Source organism: Dendrobates tinctorius, unplaced genomic scaffold (assembly GCF_039654945.1).
Source record: "Dendrobates tinctorius isolate UK_male_01 unplaced genomic scaffold, ASM3965494v1 ptg000116l, whole genome shotgun sequence".
Lineage (NCBI taxonomy): Eukaryota > Metazoa > Chordata > Amphibia > Anura > Dendrobatidae > Dendrobates > Dendrobates tinctorius.
Genome location: NW_027361784.1, coordinates 34989255 through 35015131, shown reverse-complemented (window position 1 = coordinate 35015131; position 25877 = coordinate 34989255). Strand labels below are relative to the sequence as shown.

The window sequence follows — 25877 nt, the reverse complement described above, 5'->3', positions numbered from 1 at the left end:
CACCACAACCATCATTGCCTTCTCCCGCACCACCCCATCATTGCCCATTCCACCACCTCCATCACTGCTTCCTCCCCATCACCCCATCGTCCTTTCCACCACCTCCAACATTGCCTTCTCCCCCACAACCCCATCACTGCTCTCTCCTTCACCCACATCATTGACAAATCTCCTATACACACACACACACACGCACGCAGACAGACAGACACACTGCACCACTCACCTCTGCACGTTCCCCGCAGCTGCAGAACATCCCGGCAGCATCTTCGTCGCCGGCAGCTTTCTCTCTGAAACAGCCGCACTGAATGATGCAATGTGTCAGACAGGAAGCGCTAGGCAGGAATCAGGACAGCATCCAATCCCTGCAGCTCTGCTCCGCTGCCAAACTGCAGGGATTCCTGCCCGCTGATTGCTATCAGGGTTAGCCGCCCTGCAGGGGTCCACTTCCAGGGCCCCGATGCAACCGCACCAGCTTTACATGCGGGCAGTATTAGCCTCAGCCTGCGGCTAACACTGCCCGCTATTAAAGTGAAATGGTATTCACTCCTCTCCATGTTCATGGGGGCATGGGGAAGCGTGAATATTCATTTCTATTTAGCAGCAGGGACAGGCTCCTGTCTCCAGCTGCTGCTCCGTTGGCACCGGGCGGGCCCCCTGACTCAAGGGCCCCATAGCAGCTGGGTGTGCTGCTTTTAGCGACACGCCACTGGCTGGGGAACCTGGAGCAGTGGGGGCCCAGTATGTCAGCAGGTGTTAGTGCCTGGGCCCACCAGAGAATTCTCCGGTTCTCCGGTGGGCCAGTCCGACCCTGTTGCCAGAAGCAGGACTTAATAGGCTCCACTTCTGGGAACGTCCTCAAACCAGCTGAGAATATCCACTTTCAGGATTCTAGGGTCAAAAATGGCATTCTCTGTAGGTGCGTGTCCACAGGGCACCATTGACTTGATATGTACCTCAGGAGGGTCATCAGAATTTTTATTTTATAGTATTGAACAGTGAACCAGACCCTCCCTGAAATTAATACAGAGGCACATAATGTTATAATAGAATTCAATATGCCACTGGGTGCTGTCATGGGGTCTTTGTGTGACTCAAATGCAACAATTCTGTATATTCAAGGAGAAAGTAGATTGTGCTGTATTTGATTTATCTGAAAAAGGCATGTTATCACTGGAATATCTCAGTAGTGCAGCCTCAATCTTTGAAAATGTTATTTCAAATCAAAAGATATTACTAGAAGATTTTCACATTTTTAATCTTGACAACTTATTCTTTTTATTCTGGTAAGTCTCCTTTAAAGCGGACTTTCCAGTGGATTTTCTTCATTTAAACTGAGTACTTCCACCAATTGGTGCCGCTCTACAAATTATGGAACAGTTTTGTTTTTTTTTCTATGCCACTCCATTCCAAAGTTATGCCCTCTTCTAAGAACGTTGAAATTTTCCCATCAGCCAACTGGGCATATGCCACAGAACTTCTGTGGGCTTGGCCATGTTTTGATTGGTCAGAATTAGAGGAGAAAAGCAAACGCCCACAGAGAGAAGTTCTTTGGTATACTCCCATTTTTTACCAGGGAGAGCATAACTTTTGAATTGGGAGGCGCAGAAGAAAAAGAAAAATTGTTCCAGAATCAGTGTAGCGGCACCAATTAGAGGAGATGCCCAGTTGAAATAAAAAAAATTAAATGAAACATCCTCTTTAATAATCTTTGTATGAATAGGGCACTTGTAAACACAACTAAGCGTTTGTCCTGGATTAGACAAACATGGATCCTTCACTTCTTTTTGAAACATCTATCTGATTTGTGTCTAGCATTGAAGCTCAGCTCCATTGAGCTGAGTGTGGGTGTGATGCAATACCGCGCACAACCTGTGGATAGGTATGGCACTGTTTTCTGTAGAAGGCAGCCGGGTTTCTTGTTCTTGAGGAACATAGCAAACAATATTCATGTCTGGATTCCTAGGAGATTGTGGAATAACTGAACTCATGGGGACTCGTTTCATGTTCTGCTACCTTGTTCACACTCTGTCAGGAATATAGAATAATGACTATATGTACCTTGTGTATACATATATATACAGTATACTTTTTATTTGCATGGGCCTGTTTACAATCCTTTTACCGATGCATGTGTCTTAGTGATGCCTGAATATGTGGGTTGCACAGTAATGGATGGATATAGGACCTCCAAATATTCAGACGAAGAGTCTTGATTATTCTCTGGACACAGAACTCATATTGAGAGCAGGCGATGACGATAGATTTACTGAGACACTTTTGATCCTATGCTGAATTAGAGCTGTTTTTTTCCCCTACAAGTACTATATATAGAGGAGAATGTGGAGCCTCCAATATTTTCTATTGTTTGAATCTGCAATTCCAATGTTTCCATGGTAACAGACAACAACGGAACCCTGTGTAGTCTGACCTTCCCTTGTTTCCAGCTGTGCTCATCTGTATGGCAGAATTCCATCTCTAGAAGTAGACAACAGATAGAACGCATATGACTGCAGGGTTAGACTATACAGTGGCATGTAAATGTTTGTGCACCCCTGGTCAAAATTACTGTTATTGTGAACACTTAAGCAAGTTGAAGATGAAATGAAATAATCCAAACGCACAATGTTTTTTAACTACCAAGTTTTTTTTTTATCAAGAATCAAACTTTGAAATGTTGCATACCTTCTATTTATATAATTGCCTTGTAATGTTTTCATTTCCTGTTCTGTCCAGATGTCACCGTATCCCAGAATTCCAAGCGGAGGAAGTTCACCGACTGCCATATTGGGACACCCAAGTGATGGGTGTCTCAATATGGAAACTGCTGCTGGTACCAACCTATTGCACTGTAACACCAGCAGAACACAGTCATACCATACACACACTCTCACACTCATACATTCTCACACTCACACATTCACACACTCATGCTCATGCTCACACACTCACGCAGTTTCTAGTGCAGTACCGCCAGCGGAACGCCGTCACAAACACGCTGCCACCGGGATCAGCTGAATGATTCACTGACTGCTGCCATCTTTGTACAGGAGGATCGCATGTGCAGATTTAATGTGACCGCCGCTATCTGCACAAAGATGGCGGTGGTCTGATTTACTGCACCTGCGCGAAATACGTGCTGGTGCAGTGAATTGTTCAGCTGATCCCGGCGGCAGATGCGCGACATGTCTACAGGTAGAGGAAGCCGGTCACAATAAATAGGTTTACCCACGAATGAAAGTTCATTTTAAAAATTGTCTGTGTCTGACCATGTACGGAGCATACCACAGCTCCTGGGCAGAGGAGGAAGCAAAAGACAATACTGACATTACAGCAGGGGATCACAGAGGATTCATTTTGTGAGGTAAAATATTTCACTGATGTTTTTAAAAAATATTTTACTTCACAAAATGAATCCTCTGTGATCTCCTGCTGTAATGTCAGTATTGTCTTTTGCTTCCTCCCCTGCCCAGGAGCTGTGGTATGTTCTGTACGTGGTCAGACAATGACAATTTTTAAAATAAACGTTCATTCGTGGGAAAACCCCTTTAAAAAGCAAATATCAACGCCAACTTCAAAAAAATACCAAGAATATACCATCAAAGAAAAGGATGGCTATCCAAGTTACCGCAGGAACATGACAAGGGGGATAACACATAGGGTAGAAAGGTCAATCAAAGAAGAGAGCACAGACGGGAGAAGTCAGCACATGGGGAAAGAGAGAGTGGATAGGTGGGTGACCACATGGGGGGGAGAGATTCTCAACGCTGCAAAGCCTGCCCCCATCGTGACATTACCGCCCTCCCGATGCGATATCATCCCACCTCCATCTAGTTATATAATATTTATTTAAAGGGGAATTCTCCATGGTAAAGGGGATAACATCCCAATACCTGGAGATTTGACCACTGGGTCTTCTACTTATTCATAAAAGTAAGTGTGGAAATGGGTCGCCCTCCCAGGGCTGTGGGGTACTCGGTACCGGGCCCGATGAGCTTCAATAGGAGATGTCACGGCAGCTGGGACCCGGCCCGTGGCCCTGGGCGCCCATTGTAACAGGGGTTGTTGCAGTGTGCTTAGGTTGGTGAAAGTTTATAAGTGATTCGTGACGCCACCTGTGGTGTTCGGCAATGAAGATGTAAGCCGACGCTGCAGACAGATCCTCTGGGACAGAGGGTGGGGTGCAGCAATGATGTTATAGCCCTCCACAGGCAGGGCAGGGCAGAGTATGTGAAATGACACTTAGAGGGTGTAGTGTCGGGCGCAAGGGATGTAGCAGTGCTGGGCAGGTTGGCGCAGGAATAAGTGGAGACACCAGGGCATGTAGTTCCAAAGCTTTACTCACAGTCTGTTGTGGTACAGGTGCCCGCTTCCGTGCCGTGTCTTCCGGGTCAGGAGCTCAGCCAACTTCCAGGCAAGATGAAGTACTCCTTTCCCACACTCCGCCAACATATGTGCCTTTTCTGAGCATCTCCTCTTATAGCGCCTTTGAATGAAGTACTCCTAGTACTGAGTTACACTGGAGTTCCTCCTGTCAGATGTTCCTATGAACTCTACTTGTACGGCAGACAGCTGTAGCCTGCTTCGGGGACTCCTTGCTACTAAGTCCCGGCTCTCTCGTATGTTGCTGTTGTGCCTCCAAGTCTTGTGTGGGAATAAAGTGGTGACAACTTCTATTCCTCCGGTGTCTGCTGCAGGACCATTAGTATCCGTACAACCTCAGGGACCGGGCCCCGGCCTTGCGTTTAGAACTTGATAAGGGTTCTCCTGTAACCCTGGTCCTTGTTCTCTTACTCTCCTCACGTTCCGTGCTAATCCTTCTTCCCAATGGAGAATCAAGCTTCCTTTCTCTGTCTCTTTCCTGTGCCAGCAGACCCAGATCACTGTGGCCTGCTGCAGCACTTCCTTCTTCCATCCCTCTCCCGGGGATCTTCTCTTTCTCACTCTCTGTCCTTCTACATCTTCACTCACTGACGGAATCGAGGACTGACTGACTGACTCAACTCTTCCCGCTCTTTTATGTGAACTAAACTCCACCCACCTCCCAGCACGTTTCGTGTTCCAAGCAGGGAGCCACCAATGGGTGCTTTGCTACACTCCAAGCAGGGAGCCGCCGAAGGTGCTTTGCTACACTACTTTGTGGTGTAGGGTGCAGGTGTTGGAGTGTGGTCAGGTGTCTCCACATTACCTGGATAGTGGGGTACCACACCTCAAGAGGAGATGCAGGGAGGGAACTGTGGTGATCATACATTCATCACTGATCACATGCCTGGGTGGAGGACCAGCATCAGCACCTGGTCAATCCAGGCAAGTGTTGTGGTCAGCACTGTATAAGAGATGGGTGCTGTGTTCTGGCCACATAGACCTCAACCGCACAGCTGAAAGGAATCCCAAAACCCCCAAGTGGGAGCACTCCAACCTGGACCGGAAACGTTTCACGTTCAACTGCTTTTCACTTTCAGAACTATGTCGGGACTGAAGCAAAAACGGCAAAAAGTCACAGATATGCCTAGGACTATATTCCTCCACTTTTTAATACTAAATGTTGCAAAGGAATAAATTCCCCCTATTGCATGAATTTAGAGAGCTGCCATTGTCTTGTTCGCTAGTTCATGCTCACATGCCAACTGGCCTTCATGGTGGGGTACAAGAGGGTTATGATTTACATAGACCCATTCACAAATGAGCCTAATTGGGTATTATTGGGCAGGACTGGGGCTGTCCTGGGTGTGACCTGTGATGTTACTAAAGCATACATCTGTGATCATATACTGTATGTCCATGGCAGCACATGTCTGTTTTGATATATGTCACCAGCAGTACATGTCTGTGATGATATATGTCACCGGCAGTACTTGTCTGGGATAGATGTAATCAGCAGTACATGTCTGTGATGATATACGGTATGTCACCGGCAGTACATGTCTGTGACGATATATGTCACCGGCAGTACATGTCTGGGATATATGTAATCAGCAGCACATGTCTGTGATGATATACGGTATGTCACCAGCAGTACATGTCTGTGATGATATATGTCACCGGCAGTACTTGTCTGGGATAGATGTAATCAGCAGTACATGTCTGTGATGATATACGGTATGTCACCGGCAGTACATGTCTGTGACGATATATGTCACCGGCAGTACATGTCTGGGATATATCTAATCAGCAGTACATGTCTGTGATGATATACGGTATGTCACCGGCAGTACACATGTCTGTGATGATATACGGTATGTCACCGGCAGTACATGTCTGTGACGATATATGTCACCGGCAGTACATGTCTGGGATATATGTAATCAGCAGTACATGTATAGAATCATAGAATCATAGAATCGTAGAGTTGGAAGGGACCTCCTGGGCCATCTGGTCCAACCCCCTGCTCAAAGCAGGATTCGCTAAATCATCCCAGTCAGATGTCTGTCCAGCCTCTGTTTGAAGACTTCCATTGAAGGAGAACTCACCACTTCTCGTGGCAGCCTGTTCCACTCATTGATCACTCTAACTGTCAAAAAGTTTTTTCTAATATCTAATCTGTGTCTCTTCCCATTCAGTTTCATCCCATTGCTTCTAGTCTTTCCTTGTGCAAATGAGAATAAAGTTGATCCTTCTACAATGTGACAGCCCTTTAGATATTTGTAGACAGCTATTAAGTCTCCTCTCAGTCTTCTCTTTTGCAAACTAAACATTCCCAAATCCTGCAACCTTTCCTCATAAGACAGGGTTTGCAGACCGGTCACCATTCTGGTCGCTCTTTTCTGAACTTGCTCCAGCTTGTTGATGTCTTTTTTAAAATGTGGTGCCCAAAACTGGACACAATATTCCAGATGATGTCTGACCAAAGAGGAGTAGAGGGAAATAATGACTTCACGTGATCTAGACTGTATGCTTCTGTTAATACATCCTAGAATTGCATTTGCCTTTTTTGCTGCTGCATCACACTGTTGACTCATATTCAGTCTGTGATCTATTAGTATACCCAAGTCTTTTTCACATGTGCTGTCACTTAGCCCTATTCCTCCCATTCTATATATGCTTTTTTCATTTTTATTGCCCAGATGTAGTACTTTGCATTTCTCCCTGTTAAAAACCATTCTGTTAGTTGCTGCCCACTTCTCCAGTTTATTTAAATCTTTTTGAATCCTCTCTCTCTCTTCTCTAGTATTAGCTATCCCTCCTAGCTTTGTGTCATCAGCAAATTTAATCAGTTTACCCTCAATTCCTTCATCTAAATCGTTGATAAAGATGTTGAACAATACAGGGCCCAGGACACAGCCCTGTGGTACCCCACTTGAGACATTCTTCCAACTGGATGTGCAGCCATTTACGACCACTCTTTGGGTCCGATCACTAAGCCAGTTATGAATCCACCTAACAGTTGCCTTGTCCATTCCATACTTAGTCATTTTTTCAATAAGGATTGTATGAGAGACTTTGTCAAATGCTTTGCTGAAGTCAAGATATACTATATCTACAGCATTTCCTTGATCCACCCAATCAGTGATACCATCATAGAAGGAAATTAAGTTAGTCTGACATGACTTATTAGTTAGAAACCCATGCTGACTCTGTTTAATCACTTCATTCTTATCCAGGTATTGACATACATGTTGTTTAATAATTTGTTCAAAGATCTTTCCTGGTATAGAAGTCAGACTCACCGGCCTATAGTTGCCTGGGTCCACCTTCTTCCCCTTTTTGAAGATAGGAACAACATTTGCTCTTCTCCAGTCTTCTGGCACTTCTCCTGTTCTCCAAGAATTTTCAAAGATTATGGAGAGGGGTTCAAAAATTTCTTCTGCTATCTCCTTCAGTACTCTGGGGTGTAATTCATCTGGACCTGGAGACTTGAATTCATTTAGGTTAGCTAAGTGTTTCCTCACTATCTTTCTGTTTATAGATATCCTGGATTCTTCTATTCCCTTAATAGGACAGTGAATAACAGTTGATGTTGCATTTCCTTTCTGAGAGAAAACAGATGCAAAATAGGAATTTAAAAGTTCAGCCTTCTCAACATCCTGTCTTACCATTTCATCATTTTCATCCTGTAAAAATCCTATAGCATCTTTGACTTTTCTTTTACTTTTGACATATCCCCAAAATCCTTTATTATTGCTTTTGACATCTCTTGCAAGACTCAGTTCATTTTCAGCTTTAGCTAATCTGATTTGTGCCCTGCAGGTTCTGCAGGCAGCATTATATTCTTCTTTAGATATGCCTCCCTCTTTCCATTTTATAAACATTTTTTTCTTCCTTTTTAGCATGTGCTTAAGTTCTGTCTTCATCCATCCTGGTTTCCTTAAATGCTTCCTATTCTTCCCTCTTTTCGGAATTGTTAACAACTGTGCTTTGAGAATTTCATTTTTCAAGATTTCCCATCCTTCCTGGACATTTTTGTCTTTAAGGATATCCAGCCATTGGATCCCTCCAATTCTCTTTCTGAATCCCTTAAAATCTGCCTTTCTGAAATCTAACCTTGACATCTGAGTCTTCACAGGTCTTCCACCTCTAGTTATCCAAAATTCTAAAATAGCATGGTCGCTACCTCCTAGGGTCCCAGCCACTTTTACCTCCTCAACCATTTCCTCCCTGTTTATAAGGATTAGATCCAAGGTAGCAGTTCCCCTTGTTTTCTCCCTTACCTTTTGGAAGATAAAGTTGTCAGCAAGAGAGGATAAGAATTTCCTTGACCTGTTAGTTTTGCCTGAGAGAGATTCCCAACAAATGTCTGGATAGTTGAAATCTCCCATGACAACTATGTCATATTTTTTGGAGAACTTGGCCATCTGATGCATAAAGAGTTCATCTATATCTTCGGCTTGCACAGGCGGCCTGTAGTAAATGCCTACAATGGTGTCCTTTCCATTGTTCTGTCCTTGTATTCTTACCCAAACAGTTTCCACAGAACTCCCAGTCTCTGAAGCTTCAATCTCTGTGCAGATATACGCGTTTCGAACATACAATGCGACACCCCCTCCTCGTTTATCAAGTCTGTTTCTTGCAAATAAGTTGTATCCTTCTAGTCTTGTATTCCAATCATGTGTATTGTCCCACCAAGTTTCAGTGATTCCAATGACATCATATTTCTTTTCCTGTGTTAGTAGTTCCAATTCTCCTTGTTTGTTGCCCATGCTTTGTGCATTAGTATAGAAACATTTTAGTTTGTGATTGGTTTCTCTTTCTCCAATATTTTTATTAATTAGATTCTTTCGTCTTTGTTCTTCCTTTCCACTTCTAATAGCAGAGTTCTCAATAGCATTTGTCAGGTGTATGGCTTTTTCTGGTCTTTTGCTTCCCTTCCCATGTTGTTCTAGTTTAAAGCTCTCCTTACAAGTGTAGCAAGGCGACTTCCAAATACATGCTTTCCAGTCTTCGTAAGGTGCACCCCATCTCTAGCAAGTAGTCCATCGTATAAGTAGTTCACTCCGTGATCCAGAAATCCAAATCGTTGCTGACGGCACCATCGACGTAGCCAGTTGTTCACCTGCAGAATCTTATTCTACCTCCTTGTTCCATGGCCATCCACTGGGAGGATGGAAGAGAAGACCACCTGCGCTCCCAGTTCTTTCACTTTCTTGCCTAAGTCTTCAAAGTCTCTGCAGATGGTTTCCAGGTCGTTTCTTGCGGTGTCATTTGTCCCCACATGTAGTAGCAGGAATGGGTAGTTATCTGTAGATCTGAAGAGTCCTGATATCCTGTCAGACACATCTTTAATTTTTGCACCTGGAAGACAGCACATTTCTCTTGAAGTTATATCCGGTCTGCAGATAGCGGCCTCTGTTCCTCTCAACAGGGAATCCCCCATGACCACCACTCTCCGTTTCTTCTTCACAACATTTTTCTTTCTCCATCCAGGAGGACTCTGAAGGCGTACAAGGTTGCTGTTTGTTGGCAAAGTCTTATCCTGATGTATTTCTTCATCGTTTTCCTGCGTGAGAGCCTGGTACTGGTTCCTGAGGAGTATGGGTGCTGACTGCCTCCTGATCCTCTTGCTTCTCTGGGTCACATGTCTCCATTCCTCTGTTTCTTCAGGTGCACTTCGAATTTCTTCTCTTTCTGTAACATGAAGAGATAATTCTGCTCTGTCCAAGAACTCTTCACCTTCCTTAATGATCTTCAACGTAGCTAACCTCTCTTCGAGATTTTGCAACTTTTCCTCCAACAGGGACACAAGCTTGCATTTGTGGCATGTGAAGTTTGGCTTTTCCACTGGTAAATCTGTGAACATGTAGCAAGAAATGCAGCTCACCAAATGGCTCCTGGCCTCTTCCATCTTGAGATTTCTTAAAAACGATGAAAGATGAGCCAAATTTCGCGCGACAATAGGCGCGCGGTTTTTCCGATTTCCTCTTTTCAGCTGCAACGGCCAAAACCCAGTGATCGTTGAGCTCGCGGAGACTCTTCACTTATCCCAGAAGGCACTGGGAATATGCAAATGATCTCCTCAAGACTCTTCCCCTGGTTTTCCGACTTCCTCTTTTCAGCTGCAACGGCCAAAACCCAGTGATCGTTGAGCTCGCGGAGACTCTTCACTTATCCCAGAAGGCACTGGGAATATGCAAATGATCTCCTCAAGACTCTTCCCCTGGTTTTCCGATTTCCTCTTTTCAGCTGCAACGGCCAAAACTCAGTGATCGTTGAGCTCGCGGAGACTCTTCACTTATCCCAGAAGGCACTGGGAATATGCAAATGATCTCCTCAAGACTCTTCCCCTGGTTTTTGTCTGTGATGATATACGGTATGTCACCGGCAGTACACATGTCTGTGATGATATACGGTATTTTACCAGCAGTACATGTCTGTGATGATATACGGTATGTCACCGGCAGTACATGTCTGTGATGATATATGTCATTGACAGTGCATGTCTTATACATAATAAAGTAGAATAAGTAGGTAAGCATTATTGGTTTGATGCGGTATGTTGAGGGGACGGGGCTGATTCGCTTCAGATGAGGCTTAATGTTTTTTTTTCTTTAGTTTTGTTGTTTTTACTTTTTGTCTGGTTTTATTGATGTAGAAAATGTGCAATGTAATTAACGGAGGGAAATGAAAATGTGACTTAATTTCTGCAGAATTGACTATTAAGTGGATAAGAAGCTGCGATTACACGGGAAGCGATGTCAATAATAGAACTGTTTACTTTATATGAATGGCAGCGCACAGTGTGTTATTATCACTCGCGAATCATTAGTACACAAAACATCTGCGAATACTGGCGGCAGGACGGAATAGTTACTTCACGGAACACGCAAATGTAAAAGCCGACCAGCTCACATTGAAAAATGCATCAAAAGACTCTTTGCTATGATTGATGCCAGGTTGGCATGGTAATTCTAAAGTTTCTGCCCCCCCCACCCATCCAGACTTTTAATTCCAATTTTCATTTTATATTATAATTAGGGATAAAATGCGAAAATAATAATTCCAGCGTTTTACTTGCAATTTTTCTATTATGTCTCGAATTTGTATTTAGTCCTAGAAGTTCTATTGTGTTCTAGGAAGGGATCTGCATACAGAGTCTTAAAGGGGTGTTACCAGCCTTTCATGTCTGAGACGGAAATAACTCCTTCCAGCTCTGACCACCGAAGGAGTAACAGCCGAGAGAACTGTTAGCACTCCATTCTTGACAGTCACAATAGGGTCCAATTTTGAGATACTGCTGGAATACTGCATATACTACAAATGTCCAAGCTGGGAATACCTCTTTATTTAAATCACCCTCTATTTATTATGAAATGACTTTGCCCATACCGTGACAGTCTATACAGCAAAGCTTTTTCCTGCAGATAATTTGTCACCTTTGTTGTATAGACTGGTACATATGAGCAGAGTCATTTCATAATCATTAGAGGATGATTGAGATAAAGAGGTATTCCCATCTTGGAAATATGTAATATATAGTCTTAGAAGCGTATTTGTAGTATACATCCTTAAGAAGTGTATCATCACCTCAGCCTTTCAAGGCTAAGACAGGAATAACTCCTTCCTTCTCTGACCACTGAAGGAGGAACTATAAAACAGCCAAAAGAGCTGCTACCACTTCTTTCTTGACAGGGCACCATAGGGCCCCATTTTTCAGATACCTCTTTATCTCAGTCATCCTCTATGATTATGAAATGATTCTGCTCATACAGTTCAAGTCTTTACAGCAAAGCTGACATAACTCTTGCATTACTACAAAGTACCAGTGATTGTCTTTCCACTGTCTCTAACATTATGTCTTCCCTTTATCTAAAACTGAATTTGTCAAACACTGAACTCCTTGTGATTCTTCCCTCCACTAATCTACCTATGCCTGATATTGCCATCTCCGTGTATGTTTCTACCCTTACTCTCCAGCTACATGCCCACTGTATTGGGGTCATAATTGATTCAAATTTTCCCTTCACCCCCTTTATCTAATCACTTTTACTCACTCATGTTACCTACACCTCAAAAATATTTCTGGAATTTAACCTTTTCTTACCTTTGACTCCGCATAAACTCTTACGGTTGTTCTTATTCATTCTCGTCTGGACTATTGTAACTCTCTACTAATGGGTCTCCCTCTTACCAAACTCTCCCCTTTCCAATCCGTCCTGAATGCAGCAGCCAGGATCATATTCCTTTCCAACCACTACACTGATGATCTACCCTGTGCCAGTCGTTGCACTGGTTACCCATCTGCTACATAGTTCAATATAAACTTCATTCACTCTCTCTCTCACCCACAAAGCTCTCCATGCTTCAGTACTACCCTACATCTCTTCTATCGTCTCAGTCTATCACCCTACCCATGCATGCTGTTCTGCTAATGACCTAAGACTAAAATCCTCAGTAATCAGAACCTCTCACTCCTGTCACCATGACTTCTCATGTGCTGCACCAATTTTTTGGAATGCGCTACCCAGGACAATTCGATTAATCCCCAATCTCCACAGTTTTAAGCATGCCTTAAAAATGCATTTGTTTAGATTGGCCTATCACCACTCCTATCTAACCTTCCCTGTTTTGCGCACACAAAATATTCTTCCAAATCAGGACCCTCGTAACATCTGTTCACACCCTCCTCTCACTTATTAGCCCTCTGTGTCTGTACTTGTACTGATACTGGCTGGTGACTTCCTCAAGCAACATTGTGAATCTCCCTCTGTATTATATCGATGGCTGTCCTGCACAATACAGGCATTTTTTTTTACAATTCTCCTTTTGTGTCGTCCCCCTATTTCCTCATAGATTGTAAGCTTGTGAGCAGGACCCTCACTCCTTTTGACATCTGTTGACTTTTTGTGTTTTTCCGTAATGTCTATTGTCTGTACAAGTCCCCTCTAAAATGTAAAGTGCTACAGAATATTTTGGAATATTATTATTATTACAACTGATCTGCAGGAACCAGGTGATGTCCGGCTACTGTGGAGGCTTCGGTGGTTAGGCTGAAATCATCACTTAGAAAAAAAATGGAAAGAGCAAATAAAAAATAAGAAACTGGTGTAATATATATATAATATATTAGAAATATCCACTAAAAAAAAGCCAATGTATGTGATTTTTTTTTTAGACCTCAAATTCTTGAACGTGATGGACTGCAGTGGACGTAAACTAATTAAAAAGTTACCATTTTCTCTAAAAATCGACACTTTCTGGTCTAATGAACATATTTTATTTATTTTCAGTCAAAGGTGGAGCTTGCTGGATAGGGTACGGCTATCCAACCCACGAGGGAGCAGCCCAAAAGCCAAAACATTTACTCCACTAAATACTGAGGGTGCAGAAGAGAGTCCCTCGAAAGAGCCAAAAAACATTGCCCTGAGTAATAAGGAGCGATTCCGCACCGCCCTGAGGATGAAGGCTTATGCCTTTTGGCAAAGCTCGGAAGGTAAAATTCTATTTTTTATTTTTTAACAACTAAAAGTCAAGTCTAAGTTTAGAAAGCCCATTCTTATACACATTGTTAGGCAGTTATTCGTTTAACAGACAGTGTCCTTTGATTTGGACCTGACCTCACCTCCTTACTGACCAAAATCCCACAATGTCTGTCTTCTATCTCAGCCTTCTTTTCTGCTCGCTTTCTCAAACTGAACATGGACAAAACAGAATTCATCATCTCTCCCCCATCTCACTCTACCCCTCCACCAGACCTAGCCATCAATGTCAATGGCTGTTCGCTTTCCCCACTCCCGCACACTTGGTGCCTTGGGGTGATCCTCGACTCTGCCCTCTCTTTCAAACCACATATCAAAGCCCTTGCCTCCTCCTGCCGCCTCAAACTGAACAATATTTCCCGGATCCGCTCATTCCTCAACCATGAAACCACAAAAACACTAGTGCATGCCCTTATCATCTCCCGCCTCGACTACTGCAACCTCCTACTCTCTGGCCTCCCCTCTAGCACTCTGGCACCAATCCAGTCCATCCTACACTCTGCTGCCAGACTAATCCACCTGTCTCCCCGCTATTCCCCAGCCTCCGCCCTATGCCAGGCCCTTCACTGGCTTCCTATTGCCCAGAGGCTCCAGTTCAAATCCCTAACCATGACATACAAAGCCATCCACAACCTGTCTCCTTCATACATCTGTGAAATGGTCTCCCGGTACCTACTCGCACGCAACCTTCGATCCTCTCAAGATCTCCTTCTCTACTCCCTCATCTCTTCTTCCCACAACCGCATACAAGACTTCTCCCGTGCTTCCCCCATACTCTGGAACTCTCGGCCGCAACACATCAGACTCTCACCAACAACAGAAACCTTCAAGAAGAACCTGAAGACCCACCTGTTCCGACAAGCCCACCGCCTGCAATGATCCTCAGTCTACTGAACCACAGCATGACCTGCTCTACCCCCTCCTACTGTATCCTCACCCATCCCTGTAGACTGTGAGCCCTCGCGGGCAGGGTCCTCTCTCTTTCTGTACTTGTGTGTCCCTTGTCTTACACATGTTTATTATACTTGTCTATATTTCCCCTTTTCATATGTAAAGCGCCATGGAATAAATGGCGCTATATAAATGTATAATAATAATAATAATAATAGACCACGGAAACCAGTGGTTACAAAGAGCTTCTGTCACTCTGGAGGACCCGGCCTGTCCTGTATTCCATAGACAGCCCATTGATACGAAGAGACAGTGTGTAATACATAGCTTCACCTGCGGGGGTGCTGCAGGAAAAGAAACACTTCAAAGTTTCTCCCCTGTTAATCACTGATTGCAGAGGGGCTCGACAGGAGGACACTTTATAATCTGTTTATTGCCAAGAGAATCTCTTTAATAGACAAAATCCACCTGCTACACCTTTATATACACACTCGATACATATATGATTGTAAAAAAAAAGTGCTGACTTCTTAAAAGTAAATATATAATAAAATTTGAAAAAAATACAGTCTTCGAAAAAAAAAAACCATGTGGTAAGGTTTTGATTTTTTTTCTTTTACACATACAGTATGACTTGGTAATTGTCTTATCTCCTGTGTAGATGCTGGAACAGCGGGAGATCCCATGGCTGAAGGTGGTTACAGTAATGAGTTCCTGGTGGAAGATTTAATCCCTACTATAAAAGTGGCTATCCATGCTTCTAGGTATACCGGAAAAATCCGTCCTATTATCCTGCATGAATATGAAGTTTGTAGAGCAGCATGGGGTCCGTTCCCTGTACTAGTAAATTATTCCATGTGTATAATGGGTTTCCTGGAAATCTTCATTTTCATTATTTATTATCATATTCCTCATTATTTTATGATTGTGTGTTGAAGATAGATGTATTTTTTGTATTAACAGAGTTATACATGTATGTATAAGAAGATAACTACTTCAATGGTGCTATATACAAGAAAATACTGTAATAATACACCCCATGTGCAAAAAAATGTGAAAATACCACAACACTCTCCCATACTATAATAAAACCCGCTTTGTACAAGAAAATACCATAATACTTCCTCCTTTGTAAAAGAAAATACTATAATAATACTCCCAATATACAAACAAACACTACAATACTGTTCACTATGTTGAAGAGTAGAACTATTATAATACTGCCCCTATGTACAAGAATATAACTACTATAATACTGCCCCTATGTACAAGAATATAACTACTATAATACTGCTCCAATGTACAAGAATATAACTACTATAATACTGCTCCTATGTACAAGAATATAGCTACTATAATACTGCCCTCTCTGTACAAGAATATAACTACTATAATACTGCCCCTATGTACAAGAATATAACTACTATAATATTGCCCCTATGTACAAGAATATAACTACTATAATACTGCCCTCTATGTACAAGAATATAACTACTATAATACTGCTCCTATGTACAAGAATATAACTACTATAATACTGCTCCTATGTACAAGAATATAGCTACTATAATACTGCCCCTATGTACAAGAATATAACTACTATAATACTGCATCTATGGACAAGAATATAACTACTATAATACTGCCCCTTTGTACAAGAATATAGCTACTATAATACTGCCCCTATGTACAAGAATATAACTACTATAATACTGCATCTATGGACAAGAATATAACTACTATAATACTGCCCCTATGTACAAGAATATAACTACTATAATACTGCTCACTATGTACAAGAATATAACTGCTATAATACTGCTCCTATGTACAAGAATATAACTACTATAATACTGCCCCTATGTACAAGAATATAACTACTATAATACTGTTCCTATGTACAGGAATATAACTGCTATAATACTGCCACTATGTACAAGAAAATAACTACTATAATACTGCCCCTATGGACAAGAATATAACTACTATAATACTGCATCTATGGACAAGAATATAACTACTATAATACTGCCCCTATGTACAAGAATATAACTACTATAACACTGCCCCTATGTACAAGAATATAACTACTATAATACTGCCCCTATGTACAAGAATATAACTACTATAATACTGCTCCTATGTACAAGAATATAACTACTATAATACTGCTCCTATGTACAAGAATATAACTGCTATAACACTGTCACATGTACAAGAATATAACTACTGTAATACTGCTCTTATGTATAAGACTATAACTACTGTAATACTGCACCTATGTACAAGACTGTAACTGCTATAATATTGCTCATATGTACAAGAATATAACTACTATAATACTGCTCCTATGTACAGGAATATAACTGCTATAATACTGCTCCTATGTACAAGACCATAATCACTATAATACTGCTCCTATGTACAAGAACATAACTACTATAACACTGTCACATGTACAAGAATATAACTACTATAATACTGCTCTTATGTATAAGACTATAACTACTGTAATACTGCACCTATGTACAAGAATATAACTACTATAATACTGCTCCTATGTACAGGAATATAACTACTATAATACTGCTCCTATGTACAAGAATACAACTACTATAATACTGCCCCTATGCACAGGAATATAACTACTATAATACTGCCCCCTATGTACAAGAATATAACTACTATAATACTGCTCCTATGTACAACAATACAATTACTATAATACTGCCCCTACAGTTGTGGCTATAAGTATTGACACCCCTGCAATTCTGTCAGATAATACTCAGTTTCTTCCTGAAAATGATTGCAATCACAAATTCTTTGGTATTATTATCTTCATTTAATTTGTCTTAAATGAAAAAACACAAAAGAGATTGAAGCAAAAAGCAAAACATTGATCATTTCACACAAAACTCCAAAAATGGGCCAGACAAAAGTATTGGCACCCTCAGCCTAATACTTGGTTGCACAACCTTTAGCCAAAATAACTGTGACCAACCGCTTCTGGTAACCATCAATGAGTTTCTCACAATGCTCTGCTGGAGTTTTAGACCATTCTTCTTTGGCAAACGGCTCCAGGTCCCTGATATTTGAAGGGTGCCTTCTCCAAACTGCCATTTTTAGATCTCTCCACAGGTGTTCTATGAGATTCAGGTCTGGACTCATTGCTGGCCACCTTAGAAGTCTCCAGTGCTTTCTCTTAAACCATTTTCTAGTGCTTTTTGAAGTGTGTTTTGGGTCATTGTCCTGCTGGAAGACCCATGACCTCTGAGGGAGACCCAGCTTTCTCACACTGGGTCCTACATTATGCTGCAAAATTTGTTGGTAGTCTTCAGACTTCATAATGCCATGCACACGGTCAAGCAGTCCAGTGCCAGAGGCAGCAAAGCAACCCCAAAACATCAGGGAACCTCCGCCATGTTTGACTGTAGGGACCGTGTTTTTTTCTTTGAATGCCTCTTTTTTTCTTCTGTAAACTCTATGTTGATGCCTTTGCCCAAAAAGCTCTACTTTTGTCTCATCTGACCAGAGAACATTGTTCCAAAGCATTTTAGGCTTTTTCAGGTAAGTTTTGGCAAACTCCAGCCTGGCCTTTTTATGTCTCGGGGTAAGAAGTGGGGTCTTCCTGGGTCTCCTACCATACAGTCCCTTTTCATTCAGACGCCGACGGATAGTACGGGTTGACACCGTTGTACCCTCGGACTGCAGGGCAGCTTGAACTTGTTTGGATGTTAGTCGAGGTTCTTTATCCAACATCCGCACAATCTTGCGTTGAAATCTCTTGTCAATTTTTCTTTTCCGTCCACATCTAGGGAGGATAGCCACAGTGCCGTGGGCTTTAAACTTCTTGATGACACTGCGCACGGTAGACACAGGAACATTCAGGTCTTTGGAGATGGACTTGTAGCCTTGAGATTGCTCATGCTTCCTCACAATTTGGTTTCTCAAGTCCTCAGACAGTTCTTTGGTCTTCTTTCTTTTCTCCATGCTCAATGTGGTGAACACAAGGACACAGGACAGAGGTTGAGTCAACTTTAATCCATGTCAACTGGCTGCAAGTCTGATTTAGTTATTGCCAACACCTGTTAGGTGCCACAGGTAAGTTACAGGTGCTGTTAATTACACAAATTAGAGAAGCATCACATGATTTTTCGAACAGTGCCAATACTTTTGTCCACCCTCTTTTTTAGGTTTGGTGTGGAATTATATCCAATTTGGCTTTTTGTGTTTTTTCATTTAAGACAAATTAAATGAAGATAATAATACCAAAGAATTTGTGTTTGCAATCATTTTCAGGAAGAAACTGAGCATTATCTGACAGAATTGCAGGGGTGTCAATACTTTTGGCCTCAACTGTATGTACAAGAATGTAACTACTATAATATTGCTCATATGTACAAGAATGTAACTACTATAATACTGCTCCTATGTACAAGAATATAACTACTATAATACTGTCCCTATATAAAAGAATATAACTACTATAATACTGCCCCTATGTACAAGAATATAACTACTATAATACTGCTCCCTATGTACCAGAATATCACTACTATAATATTGCCCCATGTACAAGAATATAACTACTATAATACTGCTCCCTATGTACCAGAATATCACTACTATAATACTGCTCCTATGTACAAGAATATAACTACTATATTACTGCTTCTATGTACAAGAATACAACTACTATAATACTGCTCCTATGTACAAGAATACAACTACTATAATACTGCCCCTATGTACAAGACTATAACTACTATAATACTGCTCCTATGTACAAGAATACAACTACTTTAATACTGCTGCTATGTACAAGAATATAACTACTATAATACTGCTCCCTATGTACCAGAATATCACTACTATAATATTGCCCCATGTACAAGAATATAACTACTATAATACTGCTCCCTATGTACCAGAATATCACTACTATAATACTGCCCCATGTACAAGAATATAACTACTATAATACTGCTCCCTATGTACCAGAATATCACTACTATAATACTGCCCCATGTGCAAGAATATAACTACTATATTACTGCTTCTATGTACAAGAATACAACTACTATAATACTGCTCCTATGTACAAGAATACAACTACTATAATACTGCCCCTATGTACAAGACTATAACTACTATAATACTGCCCCTATGTACAAGAATATAACTACTATAATACTGCTGCTATGTACAAGAATATAACTACAATAATACTGCTCCCTATGTACAAGAATATAACTACTATAATACTGCCCCTATGTACAAGAATATAACTACTATAATACTGCCACTATGTACAAGAATATAACTACTATAATACTGATCCCTATGTGGAAGAATATAACTACTATAATACTGCCCCTATGTACAAGAATATAACTACTATAATACTGCCCCTATGTACAAGAATATAACTACTATAATACTGCTCCTATGTACAAGAATATAACTACTATAATACTGCCCCTATGTACAAGAATATGACTACTGTAATACTTCCCCTATGTACAAGAATATAACTACTATAATACTGCCCCTATGTTCAAGAATATAACTACTATAATACTGCCCCTATGTACAAGAAAATAATTACTATAATACTGCCCCTATGTACAAGAATATAACTACTATAATACTGCTCCTATGTACAAGAATATCACTACTATAATATTGCCCCTATGTACAAGAATTTAACTACTATAATACTGCACTTAATGGTATGACAACCCATCAGCACACCTCGATTGCGTAATGGGGGGGGCGATGAGTGGTTAGAACAGTGCTTCCTCTGGGCCCAACTGTAAATGCTGTTGTCAGAGTGAGACAGCGACATTCAGCAGGTGAACAGATGTGGGCGGAGCTTAGGAACAGATGGTACCTGAATAACACAGCCAACATCTGCTGGAAAAAACACAGGCTCAGGTAATGAGCCTTCATTACAGAAAGGTACCTAAGATGTACCCAAACATCATATGTGATGTAGGGGTTAAAAGAAAAATAACGCAGAACCGAAAAACAGACAAAAATCACCGCAAACCTAATAAAAAATGGTACAAATAGAACAATGAATTGGGTCCTTCATGTTTATGGTGACCACATCTCGAACTTGCTAGTTTGATCACAAAAAAGTAAATGCTCCTTCGGGTAAAGAGTGATCATGATATTGGCTGGGCGGTGTGCGGGTTATTGTGGTCTTGCTAAACACTCCTTTCATCTCCTGTGCAGAATACTACAATTCCTTTTGCGTAAGAAAAAATTTAAGGAGACGCTGAGGCCTTATGATGTGAAGGACGTTATAGAGCAATATTCTGCAGGCCATCTGGACATGCTCTCCAGAATTAAATACCTACAGTCAAGGTCAGCCATTACTCCTCTTTTTGTTTTTCCATGGCATACCATTATATTTTGGTTTCTCAAAGTTCAATATCCAAAAAGAGGTCTAACACTTTGATACATAATTTTTTCATTCTTCATCCTCAGAATAGACATGGTCTTTGCTCCAGGTCCTCTTTCAACACCCAAACATAAGAAGTCCCAGAAAGGAACGGGTGGTGGTGGTGGTGGCGGTGGTGGCGGCGGCGGATATGGGTATCCATCCCAACAGTCTCCAAGGTAAAAGTGGTGTCCAGTATGGACCTGCACGTGGTAAAGGATGACTACTTGTTAATTTATTTATGTACTCAAAAAGCCGAGGAGATAATGCTGGTCAAGTTTAAGTCCTGGTTTTCCGTAGTCTTTTGTTGAGGTTCTTGGTGCTCCACTTGCCCTTAGTTCCATCTGGCTCAGTTTAGTTTACTTCCATTGCAACTACCATGGTCATGAACTGGAGCTCCCATTGCATGCTGGAACTTTTTTGAAATCCCTTATAGAAGACTTTTTTGGAGGCTCTAATTGAGATAGGGATACCTTTGATAGTAGGACCCGTGCAAGACTCCCCTCTCCAAACGTATTGCCTTGTTAGCGAAAAAGTTTGGTGGATAATGGCCTCAGGAACAGGAAACAGGAAAGGGGTTGAAGACCAAAGCCTTCAGTCCTGAATGGTAAAATCCAGCACCATTATGAGGGATCAGTAGAAGCATTGGTCGGGACCACCATCTATTTTGTGTTTGTCACTGCTTTAGTTTTATCTTTCTAGGCACGATCCCTATGGGTCGAAAGCTTCAGACTTTGAAGACCAAAGTATGATGGGAAAATTTGTGAAAGTAGAGAGACAGGTACTGTCTTCTATCTTGAATATTTCTGATCCAATTATTTTTTTTATGTTATGCTCAAATTCTTCATGAATTATTCTGGTTTTATAATGTGGAAAACACCAGCGTTAAGCTGGTGTGAAGGGATGTAGCAGAGGACAATTGCCGTGGTGCCAGAAATGGCCCAAAAGCCGTGATCATAAATGGGACATGGTAGGTGACAGCAATTTTCCAGGGCAATTTTCTGCAACTTTGAATCATACTTTAGGGGAGACTTGCTTAGTATAAGTGTACATGATGTCTTAGAGACGCTGGCGTACCAGCATAGTTTTTTAAACAAAAGATGCTTCATAAAAATTCCAGCATTTTTTACCCTGAATGGTAATCTGTCACCGGAAGTTGCAGGCCTATGTAAATGGCCTGCGTCCGGTCAGATGGGCGGCGTTTCTTCCTTTTTCTCCACCCCATCCATGGCCCCCATCAGCGCTCTTCTCCGGTATTCTTCTCCATCGTTCGCTCATGCGCAAAGCAATCTTGCTTCACGCACGCGCCGTATGCTTTGCCCAACTGTGGGCAAAGCCAAAAATCATTACTGCGCATGCGCCGGTACACTATGTCCCAGAAGGATTTCGCTGTGTTCCGGGACATAGTGTACCGTCGCATGCGCAGTAATGATTTTCGGCTTTGCCCGCAATTGGGCAAAGCATACTGCACATGCGTGAAGCAAGATTGCTTTGCGCACGCGCGAACAATGAAGAAGAATACCGGAGAAGAGCGCGGACGGGGGCCACTGTGATGAACAGCCCGGCCGGTGCCACCAATACGCCACGATCCCACCACTGACATGGGTTTGTCAGCGGACAGAGGGACGCGACGCACTGCCGGCACACGGCTATCACAGGCACAGTGGGGGCTTATCTTAGTTATCCCACCACTGGCACCGTGTGACCAAAACACAGCAAGCTAATCTTGCTCTAACAATTTACCGCAGGGGGGTATTTTGGATGCCCCACCACTGTTAACAACCTTCCAAGAACTGCGGGGATTTATGTATATCCCACTTTCTCAGTTCCACTTTGGAACTCGCAGCTCTCCGGCACCCCCCTTACCCTCAGGTCAGTCAGGGAACTGCACCTAGTATAATTCGTCGCCAGACGGGCTGCTTGTTGTGCGTGGCCAATTAGACTACTGCAGTAAGGGAATTATCAATGCTGTGACCTCAACCACTCATCCAGCAATATAAGACCCTTCCGGACTGCCAACCACACACACCACGCTGCCACCAGCCACGCTTTACTTAATCTGAGAGTTAATTAAGAGGGTCCGTGGCAAACCCCCAAATTAGTAGCGATTATCTAACAAAGAGGCATAGTTCATTTCTTAGAGCATGGAAACAGAGCTAATAGATTTTATCATTTATTCCCAAAAGGGCAGTAATTACATAGATAAAAGTTGCTATAAAGTTGAGACATTAAATATGTACAGTTGCAAATATGAAAACAACAAGGATTAAAAGGCAGAAAGTAACACTTACATGTGCTTAGGTGGTATTAGGCAGACCATGTGGCTGGAGGATGGGCCGCTTAGCCAAACGTCCCCACTCATCTGGGGTTCTTGTCAGCACGGACTCTGCAGCTCCAACTGCACTGGAATTTGGTAGGGAATAGCTTATAGCCTAGGGTCTGTGATCTCACAAAATGGGCGGTCTGGTGAGGTCCAACCCCCCTTTCTCTAAGTTATGATTTGGCTACAATACTTAGAATAACTATATCTAAACGAGAAAAGCCCATACCAATACACATAGGGCATCATTGTTTGTGATTTATCGAATAGAATCCAACAACACCAAGCATGCCATAATTAAGACACTCCATTTGGGAGTAATCCATATCCAGTTTCTGGAGGGATTAGGATCATGAAAATTAGAGATTGGTAAGTTGGTTTTGCTGCCTACACAGAGATGTGAGTTTTATATCTCAGTCCCATATGATTTTTGTGATATGCTTCTTTTCCTACTACTCATATTGAGAACAAAAGACTTCCTTTCCTGGCTGTTGCTGGGGGGGGGAAGAGAGAAGCTGCGAGAGGAAATGCCCGGTATCAGGTTTCAGATGCAGGCAGAGAGCTGTACACACACAGCTGCTAAGGGGGGCAAAAGGAGGGGGCTGCAAGAGCTGACAGGCTACTTTCTCATAGAATGGAGGATTCTAGAAAACATCATACCTTATAGACATTTTACATTACAGCCACGGATGGGGTGGAGAAAAAAGAAGAAACACCGCCCATCAGACCGGACCCAGGCCATTTACATAGGCCTGCAAATTCCGGTGACAGATTCCCTTGAAGTGTCATCTTTGCCATCTTTATTGTCACTTTTTACATTTTCTTTTTATATATAAATAGTGGCGGCTTCCAAGCAAAAGATTCTGGAAGAACGGTCAGGTCACTTTTAACCGGTCGATGGAGCGTATGCACAGCAAGACACTTTGACTCTGCTGTGCATTATTTCTAATGTTTATTGAGTGATTTTTTTTCAATCGGATTTTAGGCAGATCATGCATGAAAAAGACGTTTTGTGCACATACCCTTAAGTGACTTGTCAATCGCGATGAAATAATTAGGCAAAAATAGAATTTGTGGTCCGAAAAGGGTTTTGCGCATGCGTGCGCAAGGTCACCGCACCCTACATAATGTCAAGATTCCTTGGGAATTTAGCATGAGCTGGTACGAGCTAAATACGCAACATAGACGGGACAGGTGACACAGATGGGTTGAAGAGGTGAGTTAAAGGGTTATTCCCATCTCCAAGATCCTATCCAAATATGTTATTATTACACCTACTACATATTGGGATAGGATCTTGAAGATGGTAATACAACTTTAAGTATAAATATTCTATTTTCTACCATTTTAATGTCCTTTTACGCTTCAAAAAATTGGCGGCCGCTGGTCGTCATTCTGCTGAATCCACGCGGAAGTCAATCACAAAGAAATCCACTTTTTAGCAAATGCGGATATTTATAAAATTTGAGTAGAATTTAGTTTAATTCTTATTTATTTGCTCATCTCTACTTTCCATCATATTTCATGTATTTTTAAACGCTTTCTGGGCTCTTTCTGACAAGGAGGTGTAGCTTAGGGTCAAATGGATTTGGCTTAGTGAAGAAAGGTCTAACATGAAAATGCTGTCTGCCACAAATGCCCTATAATTTTTGGCACAAATTTCTGGCGCAAACTAAGCCAATCTATAGGTGCCGTAAACTTAGGCCCTGTTTCATCTTTCTTTTTGTGCCCTTTCTTTTTTTCTAAAAAAAAAAGCCTTGATTTACGATTTGGGATCAATTCATCAAAGTTTTCATGCCTGAAAACCGATGTAAAAGACTTTAAAAGTCTTAAATTTTTTGTGCAATGAGGAGTTGCGCAACGTGCGCCGCACCAGTCCTAATGAATTGGCCCCAAAGGGGATTTTTTTTTTTAAAGTTATTTTTTGTCTTTGCTTTGTTTTTGCCTTGGCAGATTTTGGGCCAAATTAATTAAAATGGCGCATGATGTTTGATGAATTTTGTAAAACTTTTTGCATTTTTTTTTTAAATAAAAAGTTCCAGATTCATAGTTTGCACCTTTTTTTACAGTAACTTTTAATGGCGCTTGTTTGAAGAATTTGGCACAAATTCAAAGATGCTTTTAGTTTCTTCTTTTTACCTATTTTTCAGAAAAATAAATTAGATGGATTTTGTGCTCCACTAGGATACTGGTGTACAATTGTGCAAAAAAAATGATAAATTTCACTTTCAAATAATAAATTATCTGAAAACTATCTGGGATGAAAACCATGTCCATGTTATTGAACAAACCTAATAAGTGACAATTT

The 25877-nt window shown here is 41.6% G+C and overlaps 1 protein-coding gene across 2 annotated transcripts in view; it reads left to right on the top strand.

Moving 5' to 3' along the window:
- KCNQ3 (potassium voltage-gated channel subfamily Q member 3) overlaps window positions 1-25877 on the top strand; it is a 269993-nt gene that overhangs the window by 233174 nt on the left and 10942 nt on the right. For both annotated transcript variants that reach the window (XM_073590351.1, XM_073590350.1), the window contains 5 exons: window positions 13662-13864; window positions 15463-15565; window positions 21042-21173; window positions 21297-21428; window positions 21952-22030. In XM_073590351.1, the coding sequence (XP_073446452.1) occupies window positions 13662-13864; window positions 15463-15565; window positions 21042-21173; window positions 21297-21428; window positions 21952-22030 (649 nt within the window). The remainder of the gene's footprint in view (window positions 1-13661; window positions 13865-15462; window positions 15566-21041; window positions 21174-21296; window positions 21429-21951; window positions 22031-25877) is intronic.